Here is a 21,502-nt window from a genome sequence, read left to right on the forward strand (position 1 = left end):
CCCGGCATGGAGCAAGATGCAGCTGTTATAGAGAGGACACACAGGGCCTTACCTCAGCATCCACCACTTCCCAAGCACAAGGCAGCACAGTGGCAGGGGCACGCAGAACACGTTCCTCACAGCAGCCATCAGGTTGCAAACAATTACCTCTTCCTGTGGAAAGCTGCCCCCTCTGCCCAGGGTGGTGAAGGGAACGGATGCAGTTGTCTTGGAAGAGCTTCACAAACACTGCACTGAGTTCCAGCAGATCCGAGGCAGAGCGGTGCCATCACAGTATCACTGCCATGTGGTGCTCTTCAATTTAGGGCTCTGAACGAATGGACAGTGGATATAATGATTCCAGCAGTGAGGCGCTGGAACAAGTTGTGCAAAGAACTGGTGAATGCTCCACCCCTGGCGGTGTTCAAGGCCAGATAGGACAGAGCCTTGGATGAGATGGTTTAGTGTGAGGTGTCCCTGCTCATGGCAGGGGGGTTGGAACTGGATGATCTTAAGGTCCTTTCCAACCCAAACCATTCTATGATTCCTATTTTAATTATTCAGATACTTGCTCAGTATCACCCAAACTGACCCATAAAACAAACATGGGAATCACCAACGTACTTATCTGGATCATTAAAACTTCATTTTCTTGAACACTGTCATACTCAAGTTGTTGAGGACTGCAAGGCTGTGGAAAACTTGACAATCAAACCTAAACACTGGTATGTATTACGGACAGACTCATAAATGCCAAGATGAGTGACATCTCCCAGGCTCATAAGAAACTGGGGGGCAATAAGCTGCTCTTTGGGCTAATAAATCATTCACAGCAAGGAGATACAACTTCAAGTTGAGAATTGTTGAGAGAATTCAGGCAACATTTGATAATTAACCCCCCCGTCAGCATTGCTAGAAGAGGTGAAACTTCCCACAGACAGGAGGATGTCTCCTCCCCTGGTTTTTCTCTAAGAATTTCAATTCTCCTCTCAAAACAGGGACAGAACAACATCGGGAAGATGAGCAGAAAGCTCTGTAGAATGCCAAGAAAGCACTAAAATCAACTCTGGAATCTGTGACTTTTCCTCCCCACTCCAGCACAATCATCTTCCCTTAATTTCAGCAATATTCTCCTGGGCTATCAGAAGAACATCTGCTTAAACACACTCAGATGTGTCACTTGCATGCAGAAAAACCCACACCAACATCCACACAGTTACCTGCCAGAGCAGAGCTCTTCGCTTTACAAACATGCGGAGCAATATAAGACTACAGCCTGGTGGAGTGGGTGAGTGAGCTCTTCACACCCACCAGCAGCTACCCTGGCCATCAGCCTTCGCCCACAGCAGCACAAGAAGGGCCCAAATGCTTCATCTACTACATCAGCACAGGACACAGAAGCTTCTAATTGACATGGCACAGTGTTTTCACAGACTTTCGCACACTAGAAAAGTTAGTGCTTATATATATATATATATAGAGAGAGAGAGAGAGAGCTTATATATATATATTTTATATATAAATATATATATATATATATATATATATAAAATGAACTAAAACACAATGAGAAAAGCTCAGGAGTGGTTGTTTGGGGTTTTTTTTTGTGGCAGTACAGGACTTGCTTCCCCAACAGCTTGGGAGTACAACTGTTGCAGTTCTATCAACAGCTTTGACTCCAATTTAGGCAGGTGTCTGAGCGCACACCCTTAAACACCTGCATGAATATCAAAGGAAAGCACATGTCCTCTGGACTTGTAAATTAAACGGACACAACTGCAACCCAAAGGAGTAAGAGTTTACTGCCACACTGATTGTAAATCATCTTGTAAGACACCAGGGAAACATCATACACATGGAAGACAGGGCTGACTCCCAGTGTACAGCACTTTAAAATGCAAATGAAAGTCAATGGGTTGCGGACCTCTTCTGTGAGTTCTCTGTCTGATCCTCCTCATTACATTCATCCTCATACTGCCCATCCTGGCTTTAAACCACAGATTTTGCTCTCTTTAAATGGCTCCCAGGCTGCAGTGGGAATTAATCCTTTTAGAAAACATCTGAATTCCAGAGCATGGGTATGTTACCATCTCCAGCAAGCTACATCCATCTCTGATCCAAATGCATCTGCATCATTTACCATGGGAATGAAAAGGTTCCTGGAAGTCAGATTCCCTGCTGGCAAAGCACACGCTGGGCTGGACGCTTGGATGCTGTCTGTGGACCTCCCTGGCTCCTGGAAAACCATCTCCTGATGGCACAGCAGAAGACAACACTCTAAGGTAACAGACCTTGGGAGTTATCAGGCCAATAGTTCTCACATTCAACATGATGTTCACCTCTCCTCTGCACCTCTAAAGGACAGGTATAATGATCTTATTTTATAGGTTAACACACTTTTGAACACACAAGTGACTGGTTTCCCCTGAGTCATGGGACTAGGCAGCAGTGCTAGCATTCAAACCTGGCAGTCTCCACATCCCAGCACCTGTCCTAACTGCTGCAGTAGCAGCTTCATCACTGTGTATTGACAGAACACAGAAAAAAACATGCTTTGAAGCAAACAGTTATAGGGATATATTTATTGCATTGCAGTCTTGGCAATTTCAGATATAAACACATCTGGAAAGCAGAACGCTGCAAATTCAGTGTGTTCATAGCAGCATCAGCTTCCCAAGAAACAAAATATTTAGGAAGACAGAGAAGGAATTACAAACAAGTTACACTCTCATTTATCACCATTTGGCCAAAACATGGTATTGCAGCTGTGAAACAGATATTGAAGTCACCAAATCTGACCTTGAAGACACAAGTAATTTCAAGACTGAAGGGTGTCATTGTACCTGATATCCTGCACGTTTTCAGTGTGCCGAGACTTAAGGCTAACAGTCAAGTGCCTGAAGAGGGCAGATGATGTACGTATCTGCGTTACCTGACATATTATAGTTTTAGTAGCAATACTTAGCACTTGTGTAGCACTCGCCACTTCCCGAATCCCTGTAGGGTAAGGATTGCTCTCAGATGTGTTACAGCTGCGGAGCACGAGGGAAAGGGAAGGAAGTGGCTTGCCAAGGCCTTTCAGTGAGCAAGTGGCAGTAGAGAGATGGGAATTTGTCCCATGTCAGTGTGGTAGGTCACGCTGCTCCTCTGTGATTCATTAAGGAAGTTTTATAGATGACTAATTGGTTACCAAGTCCCAGTCCATGCGACTGCAGTGGATGCATGCCCCGTTTGAAGAGGGGTCAACACAACTGCTCCCCTCTTAATGCCCATTGCAGTTGTAAAGAAACTGAACGCTTCTCTCATTTTCTCACCTCAGAATGATGTGTCACGCTGAAGATACAATGACACAGCTGCACTTTGCTCTGAAGCTGTGGAAATCAGAAGCAATCGCTATAGAAGCAGGAGCAGCTTTCATTTCTTTCCTGAGGGAGAGCACTGATCTTTTGAGAGGAAAAAAGGATGGATATGTTTTTACACAAGCTGATCAAACTACTTTTCATTCTAAATGAATACAAGACTGACTGAAAGTCTCAGGTGTACTAATTTTCTTCAGCTAAGTCATCCAAGTGTGTACTATGAAGCTAGCAGCTAATAAAATAGTTACCCAGGAACATCAGAAGCCATTTTCCTTCCCTGACAGGCCTTCACTTCTACCAGCTAAAAGCAAGAGCACTTACAGTGACATCTAAAAGGACTTGTAAACATCATGAGACAAGCCATCTCTGACACTCCTCCACTAAGGTAGGCCTTTTGCCTGCACCCCCAGGAAGCTGACAAAGATAACTAAGCCTTTCACCATCCCTGCCTCAAAAGGGGAAATTTGCTTACTTGTTTTTTCTCCCACTGGCTTTCCTCTGCAAAGTTTTAGAGGCAGGATGAAACGTGTCAGTGACTAGGGATGGAGTCTGGCAGAGACTTCTGGGATACGGTTGTACTGTGAAACACTCACAGCATAATGGATGCTGCACTCCAGAACTGTCTCTACAACTCCTCCTTCACCTGCAGAGCACAACTGCCCAGTGCTGGCCAAAGCATGACAAGAGGGCACAGGCTGGAAAGCACCCTCACACTCCAAGGAGTTATCACAAAGTAAAGTAATTCCTCTCTCCTCTCCTTTCAGCATGCCATGAAAGCCTAGAGCTGGGGAAATGTACAGAGGTCCATGTTATACTTACAGTAGATTATGCACATTCCTTTCCATCAAGAAAAGTCTCTCTCAAGCACACTGATCCTGCAGTGCCCACCTGGAGGGGGACCCTCACACGTGCCCAGTTGTTCCCAAGTGGCCTCGGTTTTTTATTGCCCAGGATGCTAACGGGTAAAAAATATCAGCAAAAGATGCTCTTCAATAGTGAGGTTTTACTCCACATTTCTACCATTAACAGCTGATGTTTGTCCTGCAGATACATGGACAACTCCTGACAGGAAAAGCTGTGATGTCTTAAAAAGTGTTCTATAAATCAGCACAGAAGACTACATGTAACCTCCTGAAAACGGGTGTCCTTCTAATGACACTCATTTCAAAAAGCACCCTTTGAATACAAAATGCACATTACTGGCTACATGAACAGAACAGGACTTCAAAAACTCATAATAATATTTATCTGAAGGTGAGACAGGCACTGCTGGAAAAACATCTGACAGAGTTAAAGACTCTAAATGGAAACGTGAGTGCATTCTTCTCTTTTGGTCCAAGTATACCCAACCAGGGTATTAGTATTTTTGGTAAACTGAAAAATAAAGCTCAGCTTGGACTCTATCTTCCTTTGCTAGATGTATAGCTCATTAGACAGAAGGATACTGCTTAGATTTTAGGTCTCACCCCTTGGGTTCTTATTGCAAGCGGTCACCCCTCTCTTCCTCTGTCCACCTAAGTCAGATCTCTCCGCTATGTACACCTTGAAAAACATCGTAGAGGGCAGCACAAGAATAAACACAAGAATAAATACAAACCCTCCTGTATTTATCTTCTTATGGGAAAGGACAATGGTGACAAGAAAGCTCTGCATGGAGCTAATGCTTCAGACGTTAGGGCTGTAAACTGTTTCTTCTCTAGAAACGCTCATTATAAAGTCAGACTGCTGATACTCAAGTCTACAAACTGAGCCATGCATCTTTCAGCTTGCGCCTTGTGTGTGCTTAATTCAACTACCATGACACCTGCAAACCAGGAGAATTAGCTCTGAAATTACTTCTTCAGTGAAGAAGTAATTACTCCTTCTAACGAAGGATCACCTTCCTTCACTAGAAGGGAAGTATTTACCACCTCTTCTTCCAGCTGTGGCTTCATACATTTCCATTTGTGCATCTTGATAATATCCAGGGGAGCAGGTATTTTTGGTTTGTAATATCATAACTACACTAAGAATTCCATACATTCTGTTACAACAAAGACTGTCATAGGATTGCTACAGTATAAACTTTAAATTTGTAAGCCAATGTCAGGAAGCAAAAGCATGAACTGAAACAGTTCTGGGATGCAGAAGATGTGCATTTCAGCATTTATGTTTTACACTTCACAACACAGGCAGAAGAAAAAGCATTAATTTTAATCATTAATTTTAAATATTAATTTATTAATCTGCAGTATTTTGCAGTTATACTCTGAGGCAGACACTAGCATAGAAATCAACAGCTTCTAAGGCAAGAGCTTGCCTGGCTGAAGGAATCAGCATTACTGCTACTGTTGCTGCATTGCCTCTGAAAGAGTGTAACACTGTGCCTTCCAACTTTATCCAGATGCAGAGCTTGCAATTTAAGATGGTCATTATAATTCTGACCTGTTTAATCAAAGGCAAGAAATTTACCTGGGGATACACATCTTCAGAAACTGAGTGTTTCCAGTTTACTGTCCCTGCTGTCTTTCCATTTTCTTTCAAGATTCTGGATAAAATCATTGTTTCCGTCCATCCCACTTAGGTCAGTGCTGGTAAGCAATATAAACATTAAGTGTGGACAGCATGTCACCTTCAACAAAAATTAGACATCTTTTTTCTCTGCTGCTTTTTTTCTGGACATTTCTTCACCCACAGTGATTCGCAGGTACGAGCAGGTGACTGCAACAGCAAACTAAGCAAACCTAGCAAGGAAAGTAAGTAAAAATATTAAAAAACCAAAAATCAGTTTACTCCAATCAATCCAAGATATACAATTCTTCTGAACATATAAGTCCAGAAGTCTGCAGAGTATGAAAACCAATAATAGCTAAAGGAGATCTGGATGCAAACCTAGACCAGGTATAATACTTCTTACTATAAAAGGGAAAAAAGAGTCCAGTGGGCAGTCAAGCCTACTCCTGCTGAGAGACCTTGCCCTGCTTCCAAATGATGCAGAAGGGAAAGCTGCATCAGAAACAGCAAATCCAGAAACTGAAAGACAAGAAGCAGATGGAAAACAGTTCTCACTGGCTACTTCAAGTAATCACCTGGTGAGGACATGCCAAATACCTGTCACTAAGCAGAAAACAACCCCAAACAACTTCCAGGCAACTTCTCCACTGGAGAAGTCAGTGGAGAGGTGCAACTAAACCCACACCTTTTACAAGCTCCTTCTCCTTTGACCTTCTCTATTCTACTGCCACAGCCCTGTTTAAGAAGTGTTCAGTAAAAATTAAGTACCTGTGCAAAAGGTTTCCTCAAGAAATTATCCCAGCCAAGATACCCATAACACAGCAGCTCTCAGCCTGATTATCCCTACCAGTTCCCTGCAACTCCACGGCACAGCAAGGTTTTATGCTGTGGTTCCATAAAAACCCCTTTCACACCATCTGCAATCCCTACAATTATATCACCATACAAACAAAATCACTCTTAACATAATCATGAGACTTGGCTCTCTACCAAACCGTGTTGGCAATGGAAAGATACATGATGACACCATGAGATGGACCTGTGGCATCATCTATGACCAGGCTGAACAATGTCCACTGGACAGGTTGCAACCAGGACTGGGATCCTTTCTGAGGTTCTTATACTTGGCCCAAAGCTTTTTCACTCTCACACAGCTTGCTCTTTCTTAAGACAACCTCCTGCTCCTACTCTCCATTCTTTAGCACGATGACTCGAGGTGTGCACAGTCACGTATCCCTGTGACACTGCAGCAAGAGAGGAATTGCTAGAAGCAGACAGCTTTTTGAACCTGGATTTTATGCTGAGTTTGGAAGAGGAAAAACATGGAAATAAATAACCAGAAACAATCAATAAATTAATAAAACCAAAGCTCATTTGCTTCCAAGGGCTGATTTCTTTTTTTCATAAACAGACTTACATGAATGCTTCAGTGAGGTAGAAGACTTCATTTCGGAAGATCACATTCAATTTTATTTAAAGAGCAACTTCAGCTGAAGTATTACACACGCAAGTGCCACACGTACAGGATGGCTTCCTAAGTCACGATCATGATGCTTGAAAGAGACTAAATCACAAATGTTATGCATGAAAGAGAAAATTCATAAACTAGCACTTTGATAATAAACTTAAAAAAGATACAATGTGAGAGAAAGTAGGGAAAAGGAAGACATTTTGGAAGATCTGAAGTTGCCAAAGAGGCTCTATTTAGGAAGCAGCTTGGAAATAGTAAGAGGTGGATGAGGAAGCAGGAAACAACCACCAAATAAGCGATTAAATCTAAATTGGAAGAGAGACTTTTAACTAACTCCACAAATGAGACAACCATGAGAACAGAGGAGGAATAGTTTAATAATGAGGTAGAGCAAAAGAAGTAGACAAACTGGATAGTTCTTAACCAGGTTTGTTGACCGAGGTGATGATTTTGGAAGAAGGTGTCAGTGATGGCATAAAAATCAAGGCACCAACTCAAGTCGAAGCACCAGCACTTTTCATAAAATGTAAAAAGGGAAACTTGTAGATGTGAAGCAACAAACACCTCCAAGGCTTCAGAGAAAAGGTTCTGCTGAAAGGAAACACAAGGTGGTATAAACCAGGGAAACCAAGAGAATTAAGAATATGAGGTAAAGAAGAGCAAGAATTCAATTAGAAGTCATAGTACATAGGCCTGAGTGGAGATCTGACACCCTTTGGTCAAGCATGAAGGAAAGAGGAGAGGTCAAAACCAGTAGCCTTTGGCATGAATGGAAAAGGCAGAGATCAGTCATCCCAAACTGAAAGAAAAACAAACCAGTCAGAAAGCAGAGGGGAAAAAGCAACCCACAGCCAAAACCATAATGAAGACAAGCATTCACTTGCCACAAAAGCTGAGGAGAAGTCAGGAGCAGAAATAAGCCCCTTGTAAGCTTCACATTTCTAATAATTTGTGAGCGTTCTGGTTAGTTGGCAACCACACAGAAAGCCAACCAGGAAAGGTTCAGAAACCCAGGACAACAGGGGGTGAATACAAGAACAGTCTTCCTAAACCAGGATTAGAATGTCCTGAAGAGATAAAATACTGACAAGAGAAGGAGGTAGGGAGAAGAACTGCAGACCACATGAAAACACAACCAAGAACAGCACTAAAGGAGAGCAAACAAGAACCTCCAAGAGAAGAATCTTTTCAGTGCCCAGTCTCAGATCATAGCAGGAAGGGATGACACCAATAAAGTTATATATAACAAGAAACTGTAGATATTCTTTCCTTACACCCCTTGATGAAACCGATTTGCCAACAGTACGTTTTATTCTGAGGCACTTCTGTCCCAGGCTAACTTGGGTTTGCAGCTCAGGGGCCCGTGTCTTCTGAAACGTTGCTATAAAAGTTTCAGGTTCCCCCAGAGGCATCCAGCTGCCTTGTGTGTCCAGAAACTCCTGCTAAACGATTCCTGTAATCCACCCAAACCCCAGACATACCCCTAATGACAAGCAAGCAGCATGTTGCATTTGCAGCAACAGAAATACATGTCACTGAGAGTATATGTCACCCGGTTTGAAGACTTATGACCTCTATATGCAATACAAGCCCTACTATAAAGCAATTTCCCAACTTCATCTTAAACACAAAGCGTAAGGCAGCTGAGATGAATACAGGAGTAGCAGTATGAAATCTACTGTCCTTTCACGACGAAGGGAATAGACTAGATAATGTAACAGCTTCATTTACCCTCAAACTTCTACATGTAGCTCTCTTGGAAAGCAGTTATATGATAAGCTGACTTTGACTTTTATACTTCAAAACATTTGTAAGCGCACCTCCAAAGCTCAGTTTAACTGGAATTAGATGACACATCATTCACATGGACAGGAAAGACCCATGAAGATTTCTCCTCCGTAAGAACTGCTGGAGACACAGCACCTCTAGTTTCAATAGAGGGAACTTGAAAGGCGCTTAGATACAGTACAGTTGTGCTCAGCACAAACACTTAAATCTGAGAAATGACATTTTTGCAAACTTCACTATTACACCAAGCAGCAAATGGGTGAAATACGAAAGTACAATTTGCTATGTGCAACCACAATATTTACAGAGAAACTCCAAATATGGAGGCCCGTGGATCAGCTACATTAGCTGCTTGCTGGTGACACAGGGCTAAAGCACAGCATAGAAATAGAAGCCCAAGCTTTGATATTGTAAAAACAAATTAATGTCCTTCCATTATTCAGAGAAAAAGAGCAGTTTTCAATTGAGAGGCTTTCTATCATACAGGGCATTAGAGAGCTAACTGAAGAAGCAGCTAATAGCCACCAAGTAGCACATCACTCCACCTTTTCATGCTTCCAAAACGACTGCCAGAATTGTCTGGAAAAGAGAACACCCATGTAACAGCAGCAGATAAACTATCAGTTTCATTAGCAACCTTCTTTTGAGATTACTCAGAACATGCAAATAAAAACCTTAAGCTCCTTAAACGTGGGCCACAGTTAGCTCCTGTAGCTGAGTACACCAACATTCTCTTCCAGCCCTCTCTGTTTAGCTTCTTTTTAAGGAGCTGCAGGATCTGTGCCCATCTCACAGAAACAACAGCATTTCTGACCACGTCAGCAACAGAAATCCCCAACAGAGATCTAAGGAGGCTGCTTTGGCATCAAGCTCAGGATGCTCCAGTTAGAAGTATTTCCCCTATCTTGTTATGGCAATGGGAAACCAGTCACAGTACCATCATACTTAACGAGAACGCTACATAGCGGTATGAGCTGCAGTGGCAATTCATGCTATCAAATAAATACACTGACAAAGGCTCAGCCAAGTCAATGTGCTAAATGGACAAGCAGAACATTCTCTCCTCGAATAAAGATCTGGTTTATGTGACGTGTGAACACCTGCTGGTAATCCACTTTGGGCCGCCTTTTCCTCCGTGACTGGCTTCTTGTACGGGTACCACCAGCACTGGCACCCTCTGTGCGGGCAGTCCCACTGCCCACATCAGCTTCACCTCTGGCAGCCAGATGTGAACTGTCACCTGGCATCTTCTTTTCTCCAGCTCTGCCCAAGCGTTTCTGCCTCTCACGCTCATCTTCTGCTCTCCCTCGTCCTGATCCAGCTTTCGACCCCAGCATCTGAGAGTCATTTGTCAGGGCTAGCTCCTCTGAGACAGTCTTTGAGTCGGCTCCCTTCTTTACTGAGGAATCCTGCAGCTTGAGTCTGTTAAACAGCTGTAAAAGAGCATTTGTGTATATGACCACATTCATAAAACAAGAGGTGCTTGTTCAGCATTACTATGTGGTATTTGCATCTACAATCCCAAATCAGAGCTCACAATACAATAATTAGTGAGGAATCTTTATCAGCAATAAAGACTATGTTTTCTTGCCAAAGTCCACCGGTGACATAAGGTGAATGCATCTGCTGCATGCACGAGTGCCTTCATGTGAGCACCAAGGAATTTAATTTGGGAAGCAATACTTATGTATTTGCATTTAACTCTGGTCCAGACCAACAGCCAGCTACCAAGCTGCCCCATGATGGGCCTTTTGTGTTCCCCAAAACAAACTAAATGATGCCAAGCGGGTATTCTGGGACATGAGCAGGCCACAAACAATAGAAAAATAATAAAAGCTAGAGCAGCAGATCCAGAGCACTGTATGAGCTCATTAATCTAAGGACACATGTGCTGAAACTGGAAAAGAAACTGCTTTTACTCTGGCAGCAGGCAAAATTTTATGAAATACAGACAAATGAAGAAGATTCCCGGTTAGCCTGTCCCTTTCCCAGCAACAGGATGGAAAACCAATCCCTGTGAGAGTGGACTGAAGAAACAATGGCAACTTGATTATTTTTAACTCATCTTTAAAAAAGGAGGGGTGGGATGTATCAGAAAACAGACTGAAATGGCAGGAGTTTGAAAGTAAATTCCTCATAATGAAACTGTTTAAGTGTTTTTGTGACACTTCTCTGAGGTGCGAAAGGCCCAGAGCTCTGCCATTCAATAGGCACAGCTCTGATACATCTTTTTTTCCCCTTCATTGTTCAAAATTTCATCTATCATCTCTTCAGTTTTCAACTTCATAAACAGCATTTTTGTAGCTGGATCCTACAGAGTGTCTTGCTTTGGAGCAATGTCCCAAATCTTGGGCTTCACAGTACCTAGACTACAAGTTCGAGTGACCACACAGATGTACTGTTTCATTGGGTGGAGACAAAAGCTGTCACTCCATGAACATGGGTATCAAAGTTATGCACTGCCAAATGTGCACAGGACAAACGTGAACCAGATCAATCATAGATGCAACACAATGCACTGAACAAATCAAAACCCAGAGTGATCTTATAGAATGTCAGCATGTTGCACTACGCAGTGGTAGCAACTGCGATCTGATATTAGCAACTCCAAAGTAGAACTTCTCTAACACTGAACTATTACCAAATAACTTTCAAAAAGGTCAGAAAACTCCTTTGCTGTGATCTGAAAACCAGTTCAAGTCATTGTTGCAGTCATCTGTAATAAAAGGAAGTAAAGTATTGAAATATAAACACAGTTTTCCAATCAATGTTCACCTGTTACTGCTTTGAAAAAGGAGATACTAAAAAGCCAGATGAGAACCGGAGATGGCTACCTACCCTGGTTAGTGAGAGCTGAGGCTCTGCGTAGAACGCTTTGCCCATCACTGGTTTCCTGTACGTCTCATCTACATCTGTGAGGGCCTAGAAGAAGATAAAATAAATAGAAAGGTCAAGATTAAAAGAAAACATTTAAAAGAAGCTTTGGACCAGCTTTGTGTCACAGCACTATGAAATTACGCTCTATCTAAGAGAAAATCCATCCCACGAATAAGCTGTGCTTTGAAGCTGGTTTCTTAATCATCCAAGTTATAGTGAGGTATAAAAGCAGCAGCAAAGCCTGGCATCTGTCCTGCACTACTTGCAAAACCTTTGTGAACCTGCAAAATCCCCCCCTACTCCCCACTTCCAAACTTCTCACAGCTCCATGCTCACAAATATTTAATAGGTGCTTTTCCATCACTGTCTTTAAAATCTTCATGAGGTGGAACACAAGGAAAAGCTTCTGTCACCGACATCCCAATGACATGTTAGTGAAAGAAAACAAAGAAGTGGCTATAAGAAGATTGAGTTTTGAGAGAAAGCTTTGGAAGCTTCTTATATTCCTCATATTCCACCTTCTTGAGTTCTTATACAAAACCTTTGAAGATGTTGGGAACTCTTCAAAGCTCCTCTCTCACATAAAACCTCTCTAAGATGGCTACGCACCTCTCAAATGTACCAATACAACACCAGGCACCACTTTCATCTGTAACCCAGCACTCGGTGCCAGAGCAAATTAGTTTTATGAACCACAATACCACATTAATCCTCTCATGGTGTAGTTTGCTCAAACCTATTGCAAATTTCAAGTTTTCAATATACCAGTTATAAATCAAGGATACAATAATTAAATTGAACAGTAATTACCATATTCCAGAACTTGTCAAATGCAACCAAAAACCCTGTGCAGACTCCACGAAGCCCTTTGAAAGTACGGATATGGACATTGATTCTTACACCATCTCGGACACAGCGATGAAGTTCCCCCAGTGGGCTGCCTTCATGGACTAAACCACAAAAAGAACACCACAGGTTTTCAACAAAATACATACATATACATATATATATATGTCTAAAAATATATGAATATAGGAATATACATAGTATATTCCTACATAGAGTAGGAGTACAGCAGATCTTGGCACAACACTTGTCTTCCCAGCAAAAGAAAAGAGAAGCCCTGTAGCACTGTAATGCACTGCAGTTGTCATTACTAGACCATCTTCTTTTAGCCTCTTCTTACAGTGGGGACAGCAAAGACTTTAGAAAATATGAAGGTTTCGCTTTACATAACCCGCAGCCAAAACAGCCTCATCTGAAAATCTTTCTGCTGCATTTCAGAAACATGCAAAGTAATGCTAATCTTAAACAGAAGTGGTTCAGAGGGAAAAGACCATTCACAGAGGCAGAGTGAGTTATGAAGAAAAGACAATGCCAAGCTAAGGCTACCTCAGCTTAGTCACTTTACTTAATAAACTATTGTATCAGGTGTGTTCCTTTTCTTTACATGACTTCTGAAACAATGACTGACTCAAAGATCTTCAACTACCTAAACTGGATCTGTTTAAATTGATGAAAATGTATTGTTTCAGTTGAACTTTCAGCAGGCAGCAGAACACCCTTCAAAGATGTACAAGTCCTTGGCAAAGAAATCAAATTACTCTAGGCAACAGCCATCAATGAAACCAGCTAACCCAAAGAACACTAATCCCGGACTGGTTTGGGTTGGAAAGACCCTTTAAGCTCATCCAGTTGAGCCCCCTCCCACGGGCAGGGTCACCTTCCACTAGTGTAGGTTGCTCCAAGCCCCATCCAGCCTGGCCTTGAACACTGCCAGGGACAGTGCAGCCACAGCATCTCTACGCAACACGTGCCAGCACCTCATCACCCCCAGTGATTCCCGCCCCCCCCCCCAATATCCAATCTGAATCTCCCCTCTTTCAGTTTAAAGCAATTCCCCCTTGTCCTGGCACTACATGCCCTGTAAGAAGTCCCCCTCCAGATTTCTTGTTGGCCCCTTTTCGGCACAATGGGATTCAGGAAAACGTACAGCTTACCTGCTACACACACGCCTTATCTGCACACTAGAAAATCTTTGCAAGTGTAAGTTACCTAGAGGGGTAGATATTATTTACTCTACAACTTCCACCTACACCATGGCAAAGCCATTCCAGTGCTAAATTACAGCTACTCATTTGCTTGTGCAAACACAGCCCCAGGGTTGCTGTAAAATTCCTTCTGAGAGCCAGGGGAAAACACTGGTCTAAAATCTCACATGGTTCTTCCTATTAATAAAATATCTGAGTCAGGGATGATCTCTTGCCTTGTGCTTTAGGGACTATGCATTCAAGGCTTGATTTGCACGCTAGAAGATACATCCTGTGTGTGTAAAGCGCTGCCATATGACAGCTTATCTGCAGTGTTTGCCTGCATGGTAATTCTTAGCCACAGCAGGGAAAGCTAAAGCACTTGCCTCTGAATTAACCTAATGACATTTATCTTTTGAGATCCACTGTCGTCTTGCCAGCCCTCTCCAGCTGGGTAGCTGGAGAAAATTGCTTTCACACAGAGCATAAGCTGCCTCAGTACCTCCCAGCTCTGCCTATGGGGGCCTTTTCACAAGTCTCTCTGCTTCCTTCAGCCAAACTGATGACGAACTGATGTTCTGGATTTGCAGGAACCACAGGTGCCACCATCACAAAGATGGATGCTTTTAATCAGAGAACACTCTTTCTTTCTAACCAACTCTGACAATCTACAGCATCATATCAGAGTCAGATTTTAAATTTCAATGTTCCCTTTATATAGGAACTTTATCTACAACTTCTTGTGAAAACCCACATCCTGTCTGTATTTCCAGCTATGCCTTTGACTGTCAGCACCCCATTAGGCCTGGTGGAGAACACTGGGGCTGTACCAAACCTAGACAATACACACTCTTCCCACTTGCCCTTGCAGCTTTACCAGGGCAAACCTTCAGCTTCATCTGATCAAAAGGGCAGAGCACAGAATCCAAAAGCCTTTAAACAATCTGACATCCACTTCTTGCAAAACAATAAAACCGGCAATGAAAGGAATTCATTTTTGCTCTTCTGCAAGCATCAAAGCCTCGGGTGACCAGGCTCAGCACACAGCTAGAGTCACCTGTGGCTGCTGATGCTGTTATGTACCAATATGAATAGGTTTTAAATCCACAAGGAAAGATGTACCTAGTTGGTTTTGCACTCAAAATCCAATCCCTATTTGTGTACAGTAAGCACATGCTTAATACCAGGATTCTGAAGAATAGCTAAAAAACTACTGCAAGCCAGAGCGTGAGTACCCCAGAAGGGAGAAAATAAAGATCCAAACTCTGGTGAAGTTCAAGTCCCTGTCCTCAGGGCAAGGCTTTAAGAGGCAAGATTAAAAAACAATACCAAACCCAAGCAATAAGAGCAAAGCAAATGAGGACAGCTGAAATAACCCAGTGCACTACCAAAGGCCTTTCTAACTGCTCTGCATTAACCGCCTGCACATGAGTTCTCTGCCCCTTTGGTAAATGCGAAGTTAATTAGGAATAGCTTCTCCTGAACTGATCCAATACAGGCACTGCTCGAGCAGCTTCCTTCTCACTTTTATGGCTGCATCTGAAATTGTGTCTTGTAACAGGCAAAATGTTAGCCCCATTTTACACTTCTGACCCAGTGAATTTAGGGAACACATCGTACCTTGTCACAGCTACCTGGGAGCACAGGGATGCAGCAAACCACCCATCAGTTACTTTCAGATGCAGCCACCAGTTCGGAACCCAGGCTTCAAATGTGGGCCCATCTGCAGTGCGGACAGACCCCCTTCTTACAGGGAAAGCACGCACTTTTGACTATAAGTTATTCTTAAAGCTCTCCAGACTGCTGAATAGCACTTTTCATGGCAGTTGTGCCAGTCTGCTTCAAAGTCCATGCTGCCCAGCCTTAGATGTGTGGATATTAAATACGTACTCTTAATGGAACCATGTAATTTATTTGCTAGAGCACCACTAAAGTTAATTTTCACAGTTGGGTTGGGTTTTTTTTTCTTTCCCCAATTCCATCACAGTCATCCTGAGGATGCTAAAACAGTATTTAAGGTCAGTTCATTTGGAAATCCTACACCAGCAGAGTCTCTGCATTTGTGCAGAATGCTAAGTTGATGGGACATTAGCATCATGCAGGCCTACAGCAATGAATACATTATGCTTTGATGTCTAAGCAAGGACAAAGGTCTGCTTTGGGCACTGAGGAGTGAACATTCTGGGCTTGGCCTTTTTAGAACAACATCGTTAAGGTGATGCTGGTGATTAGAAGAGATACTTTGATTCGGAAAACACACAATGTGTTTAATAAAGCTACATCTCATTTGATAGCAATGCCATCTGATGCTTGCGTTGGCACACAAATTGCACCCCTTCATGTGCAGGGGCTATCGTCCTGACTGCACCCACAGATTTACAGAAGAAACTTGTATCAGCATCACAGCTGCCTCCGGCCTCCCACCACTGTTCTACCATCATGGTATTAGAAATGCCAGCACTGTATTTATGCCCCTGAGATGTACAGTTAGTAACTAAGATATATATAGCAGCGTGTTACAGACTCATGCTGCGGTTATGATTTAGCCACGAACTGAACGGACTCAAATCTCATTCCTAGTTTAAAAAGTGCACTTTTAAACGCACAGCAGTATCACATCCTATTTTCCTTACAATCAAGAGGATCAACACAATCAACCACACAGCTGAGCAGCACATCACCACAGCGAGTGTCATCTCTGCATAAGCACTTCTGCGAAGTTCAGCGCTCCTCATATCCACAGGATCTCCCCACCCTTCCACCTAACACACACGCACCGTTTTCCACCCGGATTCTATCCCTGCCCCTTCCCCACCACCCGCATCCACCGTCACCCCGCCGCCGCCCCCTCCGGAACACAACCGCCCAACTCCCCAAACTCCATCCCAGCTCCACGCCTCCGGCCACACCCGGGCCCCGCCACATCCCTCAGCTCCTGCAGCGCTCCCCCGCCACCCCCCGGCCGAGACCCGCGCCTTCACACCCTCCGCCTCTGCCTGCGGCCCCCCTCGCCGCCCTTCCCCACCGCGGCGCCCCTCGCTGTCCGCCCGCACTTACGGGGCATCCTGGTGAGGACGTTGCGCGGTGCCCGCCGGCGCCGGGCCGTGCCCCCGCCCTCGGCCGCCTCCTGCTCGTGGCCCGCGTTCACCATGAGGCTGCGGAGGCGCTGGATGCGCTCGGGGTCGGCAGCGGGCGGGCCCCGGCGGGCGGAACGGGAAGCGGGCGGGCCGCGGCGGGAGGGAGCGGAGCGGCGGCCCCGCGGGCGGAGCAGGCCGCGCTGGAAGCTCTCGTACTCGGCGAGGTTGTTGAAGCAGGGCGCGGCGGGGAAGGGCAGCGGCGTGCTGGCCGAGTACAGCGCCAGCAGCGGGTCGAAGCGGCTGGAGCTCACGTCCAGGCGGCTGGGGCTGGGACAGCGCTCGGGCCCGGTCCGGCGGCGCGGGTGCCGCTGCTCCGCGCCGCCCGCGGCAGCCTCGTCCTCCTCCATGCCGGGCCGCGGGCAGGGGCCCGGGGCAGCCCGCCGCCGCTAGGGGGCACTGCCGTGCCGCCCGGAGAGCCCCCCGCGGCCGCGCACACCGAGCACGGTCCGGGCGGCGCGGGGCCGGCAGAGCGGAGCAGGCCGCGGAGCACCGCCCGCGTCCGGGGCGGGCCCGAGGGGCGGAGCCGGCCCCGCCTGCGCCGGCAGGCACGCGTGGTGCGGTGGTGCTGCGGGCGGGGATGGCTCCGGCGGTGGGCCCGGGCGGCACCGCCCTGGGCAAAAGGTGTTTGCAGTGGAGTTTGCGGTTGAGCCCGTGAAAGGGTGTGAAGCACGGAACTGCAAGGCCCCGAGTGTTACTGCTGCAAAGCAGTTTTACTGCGGCGGATTCCATCACCTCCTTCTTAGTAGCTGGTGCAGTGCTGCAATTTTGACTCCAGCCTGAGAACAATGCTGACAGCAACAACTAAAGACACGGGTGTAACGTTTACTCCTATCAAGGGATGTTTTCAGTCTTATGCTCCGCCAGTGAGAAGACACTGGGAAGAAGCAGAAATCAGATACCTGACCCAAACTAGGCAAAGGGGTATTCCATACCACAGGCACATCACACCCAGTATATAAAGTGGAGGGAGGTACGCAGAAGGCCCAGATCACTGCCTGGGTTGGGCTGGGTAGCGGTCAGTGTGTGGCAAGCAATTGTATTGTCTCACCTTGTTATTTCCTTTATCGTTTTTATTATTGGTGGTAGCAACAGTAGTTTTGTGTTATACCTTAGTTAGTGCACTGTTCTTATCTCAGCCTGTGGGAGTTACATTCTTCCAATTCTCCTTGCCATCCCTCCGGGAGCAGGAGGAGGAAGAAAGCGAGGTGGCCAGCAAAGAGCACAGCTGCATGGTTCTGAGTTACTGGCTGGGCTTAAACTATGACAGTCAACCCCTCCTTAGTCAACCTGGTGTGCTCTGGCTCGCCAGGGCTCACCACATTGATGCCTGCCTTAGCGTAGACACCCACTTGGCACAGAGCACTGCAGCCCAGAACTCCTAGGCTCAAGCGATCCAGCAGGCTCAGCCTCCCGAGTAGATGGGACTACAGGTGCGCACCACCACACCCAGCAAGAAGAACTGTCATGGTTTAAGCCCAGCCAGTAGGGTTGAGATAAGAACAGTCCAGTAATTCAGGTATAACACAAAACCACTACTGCTGCCACCAGTAACAATAATGATAAGGGAAATAACACAGGGTGAGAATACAATCACCCACCACCAGTCAACCGATACCCAGCCCAACCTGAACAGCGAACTGGGCCTTCCGGGTAGGTCTGTCCAGTTTATATACTGGGCACGACGGGCTGTACTACGGCATAACCCTTTGGCTAGTTTGCGTCAGGTGTCCTGTCTCTGTTTCTTCCTGGCTTCTCGTGCCCCTCCTCACTGGCAGACAAAAAGACTGAAAAGTCCTTGATCGGAATAAACATTACTTAACTCGCCGATGTCTTCAGTTGGTGCTACCAGCACTGTCCTCAGGCTAAAGCCAAAAACACAGCACCGCACCAGCTACCAAGGAGAAAAATGACTGCTACAGCTGAACCCAGGACAATGATCTTTAAGGCCCCTTCCAACCCTGTCCTGGGTTCAGCAGTAGCAGTTATTTTTCTCCTTCTTGGTAGCTGGTGCAGTGCTTTGACTTTTCAGCCTGGGAACAGTGCTGGTAACAGGGCTAGGGGACTGCAGGGTTGGACGAGGTATCGGTCGGTGCTCGGCTGGGGGGAGTGGGGCGAGTTATTGGTCGGCTGGTGTTGAGGTGTTGTATTCTTTCCTCGTTATTTCCCTTATCATTATTATTATTGGAGGTAGCAGCAGTGATTTGTGTTACACCTTAGTTACCAAACTGTTCTTATCTCAACCCGTGGGAGCTGCATTCTTTTCGATTCTCCTCTCCGTCCCCTGGGGTGTAGGGGTAGGGCAAGAAGAGGGGGAGTGAGTGGACAGGCTGTGTGGCTTATGGCTGACTTTGTTTAAACCACAACAGTTCTTTTTGGTGCCCAACGTGGGGCACGAAGGGTTGAGATAAGGACAGAGATGATCAGATTAATAGTAATCACAATGCTGATTTATTGGCTGTCAAAGTTGTTTCTCTTGCTTTCAGTTTCAGAATGCTGTACATTACTTAGAGCCGGTATTTGCTGTGTTAGTGTTTATCAAGTGTGGGGCTTGGGCTAAGGTTCTTGTTTCACTGTACTTTATGGCAAAGACTTGTAATACGGGCGGGCTCCAGCAGCAGGGAGAGATGGGCATGGCCATGGACTTGCACCTGGCTGTCCCGCTGCTCTTCACCGTCCTGGCCCTTGTCCTCGCCTCTGTCTTTGGGAGGCTGCGGGGAGCTGAGGTGGAGCGGCCCCAGGAGCCGGCAGTGACCGAAGCAGCCTGGGAGAGCAGCCCTGGGGACCAGGCGGTGGCGGGAGCGGGGTCGGAGGCCAGGAAGGAGGTGGCTGCTGAGCAGCGGGAGGAGGCGGCAGAGGAGCCGAGCCCCACGGCGGCAGAGAGCATTCCCCAGAAGCCGCCTGCTGAGCCCCAGGAGGATGCAGGAGTCGATGCAGCATTTCCCAGCAGGGCAGAGCAGGAAGAGCTGCACCCAGGGAAAGAGAAGCTGGTGGTGGGAGAGCCGGCAAGCACAGCAGCTACACCAGCCCCAGGGACAAGTACAGCAGCATCATCGGAGAGTTCTGAAGGGTTTGAATGGCCTTTGGGTACCCTTGGGACCTGCCTGCTGATTGTGATGGGGATCAGCATGTTGGCACATACACAGAGCATGCTCTACCCACAACCATTTTGTCTGATCTCAAAAGTTAAGCAGTCAGGTTTGCTTCTTGTCTAGGGTTAGACAACGATATAGGAGGAGCAGGAGATTTTCCCCAGGGCTGGAGAGTCATGAGTGGCAGGGTGTGTGGGACAGTATGGGCGAGTATCTGGTCCACTGGGCCCCTCCAGTGCTTTGGAAGCATTGGAGATGGAAGGTAGCTGTATGGAGTCCCCAGCAACAAGCTGCAGAAATTGCTGAAGGGGACAGTGAATTATTTTGAGCCTGGTGGGCCCATGACACCTCAGGCCATCAGGGCAGAGATGCAATATATAGATGGACTCATGATTGAGGGGTGGACTTAGCAATGGACACTACTGACTAGGTTATTCACAGGTGTGAACACCACACACAGCCTCTCCTGTTCTGAGAGACTGTTACAAGAGATGGAGCCTGACATCATGGATGAGATGGACTCAGCAGCTTTATAGGGACTGGTCCATGCACTAAGGTAAGAGTGTACTGAGATAAAGAGTGATTGTATATTGTGGGATCAAAGCATGACGTGAATGGTATGGAATAAGGGGTGGATACTGTCCTGGGTTCAGCAGTGGCAGTCATTTTTCTCCTTCTTGGTAGCTGGTGCAGTGCTGTTTTGAATTTTCAGCCTGGGAACAGTGCTGATAATGCCAATGTTTTCAGTTACTGCTCAAATGTTTGGTCTGGCCAAGGACTTTCTGAGCCTCATGCTCAGCCAGGGAGGAGGGGAAGCTGGGAGGAAGCAGAGACAGGACACCTGACCCAAACTGACCAAAGAGGTATTCCATACCACAGCACGTCATGCCCAGGATGTAACGGGGAGTTACCCAGAAGGGCTGGGGACTGCAGGGTTGGAGGGGGTATCGGTCGGTGCTTAGCTGGGGGGAGTGGGGCGAGTTATTGGTCGGCTGGTGCTGAGGTGTTGTATTCTTTCCTCTTGTTATTTCCTTTAGCACTATTATTATTGGTGGTAGCAGCAGTGATTTGTGTTATACCTTAGTTACTAAACTGTTCTTATCTCAACCCATGGGAGCTGCATTCTTTTCAATTCTCCTCTCCGTCCCCCTGGGTGTAGGGGGAGGGCAAGAAGGGGGGGAGGGAGTGGACGGGCTGTGTGGTTTATGGCTGACCACAACAAACCCAAACTGTTCTATGATCCTATTCTGGCCCACTGCAGTTGAAACAACAAAAAATA

General features: G+C 46.0%; 1 protein-coding gene and 1 long non-coding RNA gene across 3 annotated transcripts; both read right to left on the reverse strand.

Annotated features, from left to right (window-relative positions):
• Positions 1-1,763: 1,763 nt before the first annotated feature.
• On the reverse strand, positions 1,764-5,940 carry LOC136019760 (uncharacterized). Its single transcript, XR_010615032.1, has 2 exons — positions 5,790-5,940; positions 1,764-4,293 (listed from the first exon to the last, which is right to left on the reverse strand). It is a non-coding gene; the product is annotated as an uncharacterized LOC136019760 (long non-coding RNA).
• A 1,338-nt stretch (positions 5,941-7,278) lies between these two features.
• On the reverse strand, positions 7,279-17,613 carry LSM11 (LSM11, U7 small nuclear RNA associated). Of its 2 annotated transcripts, XR_010615031.1 has the most exons (5): positions 17,055-17,613; positions 12,778-12,917; positions 11,929-12,012; positions 9,123-10,523; positions 7,279-7,395 (listed from the first exon to the last, which is right to left on the reverse strand). XR_010615031.1 is itself a non-coding variant. In XM_065690298.1 (4 exons), the coding sequence occupies exons 1-4, from the start codon at positions 17,479-17,481 to the stop codon at positions 10,119-10,121; spliced, it is 1,056 nt and encodes a 351-aa protein (XP_065546370.1). In that variant the 5' UTR covers positions 17,482-17,613; the 3' UTR covers positions 7,279-10,118. The 2 variants fall into 2 exon arrangements, 1 of the variants encoding a protein (XP_065546370.1); XM_065690298.1 differs by having other exon boundaries at positions 7,279-10,523.
• Between the last annotated feature and the right edge of the window lie 3,889 nt (positions 17,614-21,502).

Source organism: Lathamus discolor, chromosome 10 (genome assembly GCF_037157495.1).
Source record: "Lathamus discolor isolate bLatDis1 chromosome 10, bLatDis1.hap1, whole genome shotgun sequence".
Taxonomy (NCBI): domain Eukaryota; kingdom Metazoa; phylum Chordata; class Aves; order Psittaciformes; family Psittacidae; genus Lathamus; species Lathamus discolor.